At 35.4% G+C, this 13,620-nt stretch overlaps 1 protein-coding gene across 2 annotated transcripts in view; it reads right to left on the minus strand.

Moving 5' to 3' along the window:
- Positions 1-13,620, minus strand: part of LOC124640548 (rho guanine nucleotide exchange factor 17) — a 120,652-nt gene that overhangs the window by 20,694 nt on the left and 86,338 nt on the right. For both annotated transcript variants that reach the window (XM_047178341.1, XM_047178340.1), the window contains exon 4: positions 3,545-3,622. In XM_047178341.1, the coding sequence (XP_047034297.1) occupies positions 3,545-3,622 (78 nt within the window). The remainder of the gene's footprint in view (positions 1-3,544; positions 3,623-13,620) is intronic.

Genomic DNA, 13,620 nt, shown 5'->3' on the forward strand with positions numbered 1-13,620 from the left:
TATATGAATATGGCGTTTTCGCTGACTCGGTTAGCGAATGATATTACATAGATTGGGACAAAGGTGATGAAAATTAAGATATCGTTTCTGTAGAGAATTGTAATTATTTTTGATAAGTTTCTTTTTAGTTATGAGTTTCAATTTAATTAATAATCAAGATAAAAACAAGGAAACCGATAAAAAGAACTCTTGCTTTTTGGCAAGCAGCAGATGCAAAAAATATAAAGAAAATGGGATTTAACACATCCAAAATGGTACGAGAAATAATTTAGTATCAGATATACGAAATACACAAGATACAATTCCAACCATTAGCAGTCACTCCAGACCTTGGAGTCAACGTCTCTGACAGACACGAGCCTGGCCTACAAAATAAAAAGTACCTTCGCGACACATTTCTATGGCCCTCTGTTAAATCTGTCCTTGGGCTGACAAGGTTGTAACGCAAAGAAGATGGGAACAAAAGCTTCACACGTAAACTCGAGGGATCTTTAGAGTCCTTAATTACTCGAAAATATAAGTACAAATACAGCAAGAAAATGCAGGTTTTTATATCATAGATTAAAATTAAAACTTCTTTGAATAAGCTGTTAAGAGTTTATAAGTGATTATTTAGTGATGTCATTGATTCCAGATTTGATGAAAGACACTTGTTGAAGTAGTTGAAGACATCGCTAAAATATTGTGCCACAAAATAGCAATGAGGTTTGTACTTTAATTTTAAGGCATATTGTAATCCAAGAAATAGAGTATCATACCAGTATAAGTACATACCTTGCAAACATGTTGAAAAGGTATGTAATTCAAAACATTTTGTGCTTCTCATTCCACGACTCTGATGCAATTTCTCCCAAACCTTCTGACACTTATTTGCGATGCGTTATTTAAAAGGAGTGACGTGAGGGGGGGTACTGGTGACAATAAATAGCCCGACCCACATGATGGAAAGGTAGAGCGGAAAATTTGAGTGGGAAAACCACAGCGAATTTAGGGTTGGTCAAATTTTCTGCATCAACTGCACACGAAAAAAATCGGTAGTACTTGACGAAGTCGATATTTCAAAGTATCTGTAGAAAATGTTGTGGGTAGTGTCTTTGTTAAGCTTTGGTCTACGCAACTACGTACACTTAATATACTACTGTTTGTTTTACCAAATAAATAAAATTAATCAGTTTTTTTCGTTTTCATAAGTAAGATCGTTGTAAATGAAACGGCCTAAATAATTACTTGAATGGCTTCAAAGTTATAACCGTCGAACTTGGAATAGGATTTGCGGTCGAAATTGCCAGACAGTTCAAAATCTTCTTATATTACTTAGAATTTGTATCTGCGGGGACTGTTATATTTAACCCATTCTTATTAAATACACTATCATTTTTTATACAGTTTTTGGTGCTTATTTCTTAGAATGCGACATTATTTAGAAACTATAGTATCTTCAAAACGCAAACAAAAAAGGACCAGCACCGACACAAGACCGCAAAATTTTGGTCATTTTATACGAAGCGCCCATTTGGTCCTTTCGACAGCTCATTAATTACCAAACAAAGAAAACCGAAGAAACGCACTAAGATTGATCAGTAACTCTAAGATGACAGCCCTGTATTTTCATCGTTTCCATAAATATAACGAATTTGTCAGTCCTCTGCTCATTTGGACCGAATTAACGGCCCAACTGTGTTACCGAGTTATTATTATAATTTTACTGTTTACAATTAATTTCCATACTGACCTTGATGGTGGAGAAAAAATGCCGTTTTGTTGGTTTCATTTGAATTGTTTATGCGATCTTTTGGGGCGAGTCCGATAGTTTTTTTTAACAATGATGTAGCTTGATTACAAATTAGCCTAATGATTCGTAAATCACTATGAAACTCAAAAATATCCTGTGCCAACTTCCGCGTAGGGACATACATTCTACTAATTGTAACCATGTTTGTACAGATAGTAAAAGAAGACGTCCACTGCTGGACAAATGCCTCCCTCAAAGTCCACCAATTCGCTCGATCTTCAGTAACCCTCATCTACTGTTTCCCGGCGACCTTGACCAGATCCCAATTGCCATGTTGCCATATTGTACACCAATGGAATATGCACTTTAATGTAATGAAAGTAAGTAAATAGCTCTCATAACACCCTAATAAAAATATTAGCAGTGAAATATTCATGATCACAATATTTGCTACAAAATTTGATCCTGTTTTCAAATTATTAAGGCTATGTTGACGCCTTTAGGGATAAAGGGTTAAGACAGCTGTCTTTTCCTCAATCCCCTTAATGACGGTAGACGGAATTTGTGTCATGTTATTCACTTATCTAATATTAAATTGCGGGCGCCATTTTTGTTATTATTCTACTTATGCCTTTATTTGGTTTAAGAGGTTGTTTGTGTGAATATGTTAATCTCTTGATCATGTAAGTATTTGGATTTTAACCATGTGTTGGTATTTCTCTGTCCGATGCTTTGGTAAGTTTAAAAGTAATTTGACAACTCTCAATAGCCTTTAGAGTCTAACAAGACGATAAATACTAGTGTTCGTATAACTCTTCACAGGAAAGTGCTTTTGAAAGCTTCAGTGTTAAATTTTAAAATATTGTTGAAAAAACTAGGTACCTACTCAAGCATGTATGGTTTAATACTTTTTAAGTCTATTGTAGATTTGCTTAAATGTAGCTAAAAAAAAAGAAATATTGAACTGACATCTACTAACCTATATGGACATAATATACCTACATGGTGTATGGACGGAAGATCTGAAGATCGAGGAAAGTGGCGAACCTTGGGGGAAGCCTTTGTTTTTTTTCGGCTGACACGACGAAGACGATCTGTTAACCATGAGGGTGCAATATACATACACCAAGGGCTATAGGGCTGCCCGGGTAACTGGGTTGAGGAGGTGTCGTTCCTTGTAAAGCACTGGTACTCAGCTGAATCCGGTTAGACTGGAAGCCAACCCCAACATAACTAGGAAAAAGGCTCGGAAGATGATGAAGATGATGGTGGTACATAGATAGGTACGTTTTTTGGTTTTCATGAAAAATAAGTTTATGTGCTTACATACGTAAAAAAATAGCGAGGAACTTTAAAGCCTAATATTATAATATGTATGACTTTATTTTAAAAACTATGATAGTATTAAAGTGCCCTAGACTTACCACAGAAAGGACCAGCACATATAACTACTATCCCACTACATTTGTACAAAAAGACCAAAAACCAAGAGCTCTGTGAAAACAGAAAGCAATCAATCAATATTACAATGAGATACTTCCAAAGGCAGCCACTGAAGGCTTGAAAAGAAAAGGCTTAAAACAAAAGAAAGAGTATCATTCTTATTTTTGAACTGAACTATGTTGCTTTGAGAATTTTTCGTGACTTTATTTCATGGTGCAATGAAAAGCAAAGGTCGGAAAACTGCAGTCAGCAGCCACTTAATAAATACTAATATAATGTACCCAGCTCAGTCACTTATACCTACATACATGAGAAAAAGTTTTGAAATCTAATAGTAGCAGAGCATAATTGAAATATTAGTTGTCTTACCTTGACTAATATCTCCAATGCCTCCACGTATGACTTCTCAGTCTCATATAATTCCACCACCACGTGTGTTCGTGTGTCCTGAAACAAAAATAAAAGAAAATTAGTGACTATGTACTTATGTGGATGATCACCCTCCCGCGGACTGGTCGCGCCAAGGTTTGCTTTATCTATGATCGCGTACATAATGTACTAATGGCCACGAGGCCCTCAAGAGTTTCTATCTGAACCCTTCACCTATGTATGTAACATGATTCCCCTTTATAACACTGTTTGTCAGACTCTCGGCCTTCCACTACTTGTATCTAACGATAGCCGGGACCGACGGCTTAACATGTTTATCAAGACTAAACATGAAACAAATGGTCACCCATCCATCAATAGTAACCAATCGTAGTAAACATAAGTATCGCCTAGCCATGAAGATGGGCTACTGAACCAAGAAAAACGTAATAACACTTCGCTAATTAAAATGCACTCCTTATAAGTTTACAATTGCGTCCCGTGGGAGCTACTTCGCGCACTCATATAAATGGCTTCATTCCTCGATATAACATGGGCTACGTAACACTGAAATATTTTTCAAATCGGAACAGTAATTCCTGAGATAAGCGCGTTTAAACTAACAAACAAATAAACTCTTATTCTAATGTAATAACTAATCCACTTCTGTCGCAAATAAATATATTACTTATTCATGTAAAAAGGCACAAGTTCGCAAGTTGTGTAAGTTAAAAGAATTATATTTAAATGAATCCATGAGGTTTGCATAAATATGAACAGATGGAGGCACACTAGGGAGTCGGGATGTACCATAAGGCGGATCACACACAGACAAGAGTATTTAGAGTAGGTAGAATTTCTTCTTGTCGTATCAAGTTAATTAACCTGAAAAGCCTTTACGATAGTTTAAGATAAACAAATATTTATTCATACATTACTATTTAGAATACCTACATGCTTCTTGAAAAAATAAACAATAATCTTGACCAACAAAGCAGCCAGAAGTACTTTGTATACGAAACATAATCGTATCGTACAAAACACGCACACATTTTATACTTTTACACACAAAGACTTTTGATTGACTCTCTGTTGTCTATGACTCTATGACTTATTTCTTTTGCTAAGTTTTCATATAGCTGTAAGTCTTCCATAGTGTATCACTCGCGTTGTTTACAACTTCGAGCTTTTCGCGTGTAAGTGTGTGATCCACCGCAGTAAGTAGAGTCAGACATTAATATTCATACAGGTTAAATGTGGTTTAGAAGCAGGTAAAGGAAGGGATAGGGAAAATGTGGTAAAGGGCTTTTGAGGAAAAATCTTTTACGTTTTTATGATGTTGTACCTAGGGCTGCCATCTCGAATTTCGCCAAACCCGGACAAACGTTTAAAAAACCCGGACATTTGGCGTAAACCGCATTTTTCCCCCGAACATGTACGATTTTTTTAAACAAAATAATACCTAATTTGTAATCCATTTACTATTGACATACACTTAAATACAATGAGGAGCTTCCTTACATGAAAAGTGTCCGGGTTTTCCCCGGACACTTCTTGAAACCCCGCCCGGACGGCCCCCGGACGGCCTCCAAACGAGGACAAATCCGGGGAAACCCGGACGGATGGCAGCCCTAGTTGTACCTACCTTCTACATAGAGGTTGATTATGATTTTAAAATTGACGATCTTATTTCAAAAAGTATACTTTTATTTTGTATAAAAATTATCTAATATGTAGCGCAAATAATATGTATGTACCTTCTATTTTATTTTTTTCGGAATAAGTAACCTTTTCCTATTCCGCCGACGTGACTGAGTTAGCTACTTAGTGGTATCGCTTTTCACGATCAATATGATAATTATTGATCGTGAAAAGTATCGTGATAGTTTTATATAGGTATATATAGGTAAATCGAATAATAATAAACTGAAAAATACCCGTCCACCTTTACCATCTGACCTCCAAAACCCATTTACAAAAGCAATTCCCAAACTACTAGCAACTAAAACGAATCGTTATCTGAATAACGAATGGTAGCCTCGTCAGATCAGACATTCAGACCTATTTATGACTAGACTAGGCCATTCAGTCTAGGTTTTATCACAACGACCTTATAATAACCGTCAGTGGGCAAATGTTTCCTGAAAAATGTACTAAAGAATAGTTTAAATTATGCATTATTATTATTAGTGTTTTTGTGAAAATAGTTAAAGAATGATTTGATAATAATCATGTATTGTGATTTGTTTGTGAAAAAGCAGGTTGGTGGTTACACTTGTGTGCAGTGAAAATGGGTCAGCTACAAAGTTGCTTTATACAATTTTCATAAAGTGAAAAGATAAATGGTCACATAACATGTTTCTTCTATTATGTATAATGGTGCTCCTCTCAAGGCTATCTAGCCTGTGTGTTTGTATGACGAAATCTTCAGAACTGTCAAACCGTTTTTAAGGATTTTTCACTATAGAAATTTTATACCGTCGAATCCCGATTCAAAAAAATCATTTCCCTTTTTATCCCATAAAACGCAAGAAAATTAGAAAAAATACCCTTTGAAATAAAAACTGTCTAAATATGATATTCATTGCATTCCCAAGGTAGCGTCCAATCTTAAGGATACACACACTAAATAAATATTTCCTTAGGACGGGATAGAGCTTCAAACGCCCACGTTTTTATTCTCTGGAGCAGTAATAAAAACCTTAATTATTAATGCTACGGCGTTATTAAAGGGGCGTTATTAATTATGTGCAGAGGAAAGGTATTAACTTCAGAAAATCTTAGTGAAAAACAAAAGTAGGTACGAGATCTTATGAATTTTTCGCTACTGAGATATACCTACATAAGATTATATTTATGTGTACCTATAAATATACTCAAATGTTACTCATTTTGCATTCTGACAAGTATTGTCGAAACAAAAAAACGTCATTATATAAAACTGACCCGATTAGTTTTGCCCTAAGTGTATTATAAATTAGTTGGTAGCGCCACAAAAATCCATAGACACGTACACTGCCAGTCTTGAATCTCTTAGATACGAGCAACACCACGGAGTAGGGAAAGACGAGCGGAGCTCATAAGGTAGGTAGGTAAGACGTAATCTAACGTATGGTAGGCGTGACCAAAACGATCAGTTTGGTAGTAACTAGAATTAGGTATTCGGGTTCCTTGAGACATCTGACAAAGATTGGTATATTGATTAGTGATTCGTTTTTTTATTAAACTTGCCCGGTTCCATCGAAGGTGTATAGGGACGGGGAATGTAACGTTCCTCGTCTCTAAACACCCGCATTTTGACGACGCTACTTAGAAGATTTTCATTATGACATCTCCGCTAGTCATTTTGATCTTAACACCTTACTCAAATGCCTATACCTTACCGCCTTACCCTACTCTTACCCTATTTACCCCCTAGCCATTACCTTTGACTTTCCATCTAACCATACAGAGCATAATAAAAGTGTTATTGACAATGGAAGGGAGCCACGAACTAAGTAAGTGTCATTCAAAGCTGCTTTGCTTAGGGTTGTCACGCCCAGAAATTGGCTATTTTGGGAACGAAAATATAATGGGAGAATTATGTTGACTTGAAGAAAATGTGTGAAAAATACGAAAGTATTTTTGTAGTTAAAGTATTTAAAAGAAATCGATTGACGAATGACCGATTGGGAAAAACTTTTCACTGAAAAAATGGTTTTAATGTCAAATCTTAATAATTAAATCGTGATAATTTCTAATAATTTGCATACTTTTAAAAAGATATTATGGTTCAGCTCCATCTCCAAGACAAAATCTAATTTGGGCTCTAGCCCTTGAATAAGATGCTGATCCACAATTAAAGAAAATGACTTCTTGTACGTCTGCCTTTTTTAATGATCATACAAATACTTATATGAATATTTAACAAACATATGCAGACAACCCTAAAATTAACGCACTATAAATTACTATACATTATACGTATAGGTTATAATAGCGAAGTGCCGGGGTGACATGTATGTATAGCTATTATGAACACGGTTTACTGACAATTTTGATACTCGCTTTGTTTGCAATCACGTGTAATAGTGGTGTAAAACCACTTGATTACTGTTTTGTGACATTACGAGATTGTTAATAGTATTATTTTAATTGTATGTAACACTAAAATAATACATCTTTTTGACTGACAAAATAAAGAGAAAACAGATCAAATGAGTGACGTAAACTATTCCGTAATTTCAGCACAAAGTGTGTAGAAAATCATCATACCTATACTTTTAGTTGACATTATCGAGATAATATTACAAAATGCGTCGAAAACTATTACTTCCCTTCCTTCCAAAATTTCGTAAACAAACCAAGGAAACACCAAATTAGTTTAATGTTCACAAGAATTTAAAACTATCAACGGCAAATCACATAATATCGCGTCGATGATAGATTAACAGCCTCGTAATATGCAACAAGAAATATAATATATTAAAGTATCCCATCTTTTGACATCCATAATTATGATTAAAGGTATCTGTCAAAAGATAAAGATAAATCTTAAGTGGTAGAAAGCACTTCCTCAGTTGAGTTTATTCATTTTGTACACCTTTAGTTAATGAGGGATTTTAAACATACTTGCTTAAGACTTGAAAATAAATGGTTGGAGACTGGTCTGTCTTTTCAATGTAAGGGGAAACTTGCTGGAACGTTGACAGTTTTCAATGAAATCGTTATGTAACAGTAATAATCAGACTGTTATGTTAGTTAAGTAGTTTGTACTGGGTACATCATTTTCGTCTATTTTAATATGCTACTGCTGCATAAGCCTATTTCGTCATAATTTTCGTTTCAGGCATTGGTAGCAGTTATTTTGTTTTAATTTTATATCTATATGGCTTGAGACAAAAATCTTCCGAATGAATAATTAGCATTGCTTACTGAATTTCGTATCGTATGGTAAGTGCCAACTTTTGCGCCCCGTACATAATTTCGATCCCGAGAAAGTCTAAAAGAAAGTTTTTTCGCAAAATAGGTACCCTACAAATAGGTAACCCACCAAAGCTGTGTAAAAGCATTAATATTTCATGCATCTACAAACTGGTACATAGAACTGCGATGCAGCTCTTCGTTGAAAGCTTAACTCCTCACGTGCCGTGTAACACTGTTGCATCACACTAGATGGGTTGTGTGCACTGATTCTTGCTGTGTGCTAGCATAAGGGATAATTTTTACATCAAAATAAATATTGCAGTTAGTGATAGGATCCTTCCTAATAATTATAAATGTCTGTAGCGCTTTCATGCCAAAACTACTGATTTAAATGTTACACACTATAGTCTAGAGAGCCTAACAAAGGACTAATTTTATCCACATTTGGGAATTAGCTCTCTCAGGATGCGGGTGGAACCGCGATAAACAGTTTTTCAATAAAACTAAGTGACTCAGCGAACTGGGAAGAAGATGAAATAAATTGAAATTCCAATAAGCGATGGCAGGTTTTAGCATTAAAAGTACTAGCTTCCTTCACGTCCCATCCTGCTGGATGAATGGAATATTACTCTGTAGGAAACTTACCGTGGTTTTACTTGCGTCCTAGAGAACCTTCCCCACGAACATACTACTACATGACTACATTATACACCTACTTAATATAGGTATTGTCATCATCATCAGTCTTCTACCGTCCTGGGCATAGGCTTACTCACTCACGGAGAAGGATTGACCGTTAATCACCACGCTTCCTCAATGCGGGTTGGTGATTTCAGACTTTATAGTCCAGGTTTCCTCGAGATGTTTTTTTTTCATCTTTAATCGACCATTATTGTCAAAGATATTCTTAAGAAATAAAAGTACAGACAGAAAGTATATGAGTTCGTTAATGAAATGTTAAGCTGTTCCAATACAAATTGTTTCATGTTTATAGGAACCAGGCATATAATGACTCACTCGCATTCAATGACCAATCGCTATCATTACTATATTGTGAAACGTATTCCCGAGAAAGCTAAATTTAAACTGTTTACGCCAAATCAAAGTTTAAAAATTTTGCAGTGACTCAATTTTGTGCAGTTTTTAGATCTAGACTAAATGATCTGAGATCTGAAAATAAACTTTGTTTTTAACTGTCTGTTTCTCGTGACTTTACCTGCGTTTGAAGAAAGTTTAGATCTGTTTTTAAAGTCCCGTATCTCCAAAAGGTACTAAAGTTTAAGAATATCGGTTCAGCATTTTATGGTGTTTTGACGATAATGTAGAAAAGACAATCAAATGAAAAAACTCACATTTTCTTTAATAATGCAGATTTAAATATAACATCTGATGATAATGATAAAATTAGAACTATAGCTACCAATGCATTTGATGTAAATAAAGCAAAAATAAACAATTTTAGCAACGATGCATATCGGATGGATATAAACGATTTTCCCGTTGATCCCTATAATAGAACTAATGTGATGCAATAACTTACACAGATTGAAGTTACGAGGAAAATATTCGATCGAATTCAAAATAGAATTTTGTCGAGAATTTGATTTAAGGAATGTGATTTGGCCAAGTTGCAAGGAAAACATCGCTGTCTGAAATAATTTTCAATTAAGGTACTCAGAAGTAATCGTTGTTACAATTCCACGTTAGAGACCTTCACCCGGATTTAAGAAAACTGAAACTAGGGCCTGTAAGGTCACTCACGCGTGCAGCTCATTCGATAAAAAGAAGAAGATTGGGAAGAAATCATCATCTGCCCAGCGTTTTCCCAACTATGTAGGGGTCGGCTTCCAATCTAACCGAATGCAGCTGAATACCAGTGTTTTACGTGGAGCGACTGCCTATCTGACCTCCTCAACCCAGTTACCCAGGCAACCCATAGCCCTTGATAAATCTGGTTATCAATCTTTCTGGCTCCTGACTACCCATAACGACTTCCAAAGACGTTAAATGACAGCCAGACTTACAGTTTATTGTGCCATCCGAAACGCCGTCACTGGTGTCCAATAAATACTTAGAAAGTACATACAAACTTAGAAATGTCATACCTAACATTCAAGATACTACATATTATAGTTCGGCCATTCAGAGAATGCGTTCCTGACACGTCGCGATTGAACTGACGACGTAACTTTGCAATGGCGTTGCAGTTACGATAAAAATATTTTTGCTGGTTGTTTACCGTTTTAACAATTGAGGAGCATTAAAACAACATTATTATATCAATAATCAATGAATGTTATTACGTCGTCAGTTCAATCGCGACGTGTCAGGAACGCATTCTCTGAATGGCCGAACTTTAGATGGTCCAACTACAACAGTATAGAACAAAGGATAATCATGTTCTATCTATTAATCATCATTACAATATAGGTCACCGTATTACATAACATTAAGGTTAGCGCTACTTACCGTATCAGTTAATAGTTAATACGCTATCGATGCAGGTGACAATATTGTACCTAGTTCTCAGGGTATTAGACGACGTGATCTATATTCATTTGTTACTATTGAGAGTTTCAGTGCTGTCACACCAGGAAATTTACTGTGGAATTCTATAAATTATCTATCTGCGGTTTTGCAATTGAACATTAAGTTGGTACATTGACATAAATCATGGTTTTCAATCCCAAATCGCAAAACAATAGATTTGTTCAACTTTACTTTGTCATTGGTATCTTGGTGTCAAGTTTAACTCAAAAAAGTTCACTTACGTTTGAAAAAGTTCAATTTGTCCACTGTAAGTCAGGCATGAAGTAGAATCTAGACCAGTGCAGAAACCTTTGAATATATGGAAATATAAACTATGCCTAGTAAAATGGAACCCATTGGCAAAAGATACGACAAAAATTATAGGAAAAATATTGATGCTATATGTAAATAGAACAGGTGAGATTAAAAGTCTACCAAGGTTATGCTGTAGCAACCTTACAAATATCCTTACTCTAACTGTGTTCTATACCAGTTAAAGCATTTTAATTCTAAAATCCAATGAACTAACATGGCTCTCATGTCATTATTCCCAATTTCCAGTCAATCCCCAGGGAATACCCAGAAAAACCGTTCCCGAAAAACGTCATCTGTTCCCGTTATCACAACACGCTATTAACACGTTATCAGTTCAGTCGGCGACCTCGGTCCACTCGTACCCGATCGATATACCATTAATTATGTCCCAGTAGCTACTGGAAACTTTGCCATCGTATTGTACCCATTACAAAATGGAAGAGAAGAGATGCTGTTTTGTTTTAATGATGTGGTAAGGTAGGAGCTTTCAACTGCAAGTATCATACTTGATCAAAGTGCCACTTACCTAGTACAAGACTAGGTAAGTAAAAACTTGTCACTTGTAGGATTGCAGTCCCATCGGGGTATGAGACTGAAGGAATAGGGAGTGCACCTATGTATGCGCAAATGCTCGTGGGCTATAATATGTAGTGCGCAGTGGCTGATGCCTAGACATTGAGCACTAGGTAAACAGGTACATAACTAATATAAGAAAGGCGTTAATCGCTTGTCAACCAAATGGGTCGATCTATCATAAGATTTAAGCAATGCTTGGCGTGATCTACCGTGGATGGGTTACCATCTTGGCATGACAAGATCCTCCTTTACGGCTGGCATTTAAACATCTTTGACAGTCACATTCAGAATCTGCCGTGTCCCTATAATTATCATTATTAGGATTAATAAAGTTCATTAACACTAAAGTGACATTTCACATTCATGACTAATATTTCGGGAAATACAATCTGCGTAATGCTATTCACTCCCTAACCTTAATAAAAGTTGGTCAAGGTGAAACCATGGTGAAACGCAGTAGGCATATTTTATCGTTAGTTTGTTGTTGTCATAACTTGAGGTAACTCTTTTGTATTCAACTTTTACTGAAAAGGCTCATGTTCAAAAGGTTTTAGTTTTACTCAATTTATTCAAAAATATATCTCTGGACATGTACAAGAGTGTGTTTTGAGAAATATCTTATACGAGCAACCAAAAAAAAATTCGTTACGAGACATATTTCCGAGTCTGTACACCGCCCCTATTCTCAAATCAACCCGAAAATCGATAAGTAATAAATACGTGAAGATATTCAACCCTAACATCTTTCCGATGTGAGAAAATCCCAATATCCAATTTCGCAAAATAACCGACAATCTTAGAAAACGTGGAGGCCCAACATCTCTAGGGACGTAAGGACGACTTGGTCATTTCCGATTCGGTCATCCTATTCGATACTATCGATTATCGAACGGACCGAAGGTGTTTCGACTTATAAATCATTCGAGTTTTGAGGAGTGAAGCTAGGGGAGATGTATGTAGTATGCGTAAATATTTCAGAGTTTTAAATATTGAAGAGGTTAGGAGTTTTAATGATACCTTAGTTAGATTCGATAGTGACTTTTTTGTTTTTCGTAGTTCAAAAACTACTTTTGTTTGAGTATATTATGAGTTGTAGGTCATATAAGATTTATTTATGGATATTGTCTTTTCTTTCATCTTTAGTTTGAGCTTATAGTTAATAAAGGATTTGATTTTTAAATCCAAATAATCTCGTGACCTATTTACAAAAAGAAAATAGCTTTACGTGCAAATGGAGCATGAAATACCGCCCTCCTTCAAATATTGAGGAAAAAAACAAAAGTTCGCTGTAATAACCTTACAAAGAAAATCTTTAAATCAAACAGGAAGGCAACTTCCTTAATCATTGATAGGTATAAATACTTAACCGCTGAACAGGTTAAAGTTTTGCAGTGTTGATAAATAATATAGGCCTTTTTCGATACAACATTTTAGTATTAAATATTAAGGGACTGTGTGACAAAAATATACTCGGATATAACATTATTTACCTGTCTAGATGTAATTGTATTTACCTGATTAATAAATATTTTACAAAACATTCGTTCAAAGTTATCTCACGAGATTATATTAAAATCCATCAACTTTGATATGATCCCATTGCAGAACTTATTGTATGTTTTTACACCATGATATGTAAAGCATAAAACATATAAATATGTATAAAAATGAGCACTTCAATAACCCATTCACCAAAATTACCTCGTATAACAACTCCATTACGAAATCCACTTCAAAGTTCTAATCATACA

The sequence above is a fragment of the Helicoverpa zea genome, chromosome 21 (genome assembly GCF_022581195.2).
Source record: "Helicoverpa zea isolate HzStark_Cry1AcR chromosome 21, ilHelZeax1.1, whole genome shotgun sequence".
NCBI lineage: Eukaryota > Metazoa > Arthropoda > Insecta > Lepidoptera > Noctuidae > Helicoverpa > Helicoverpa zea.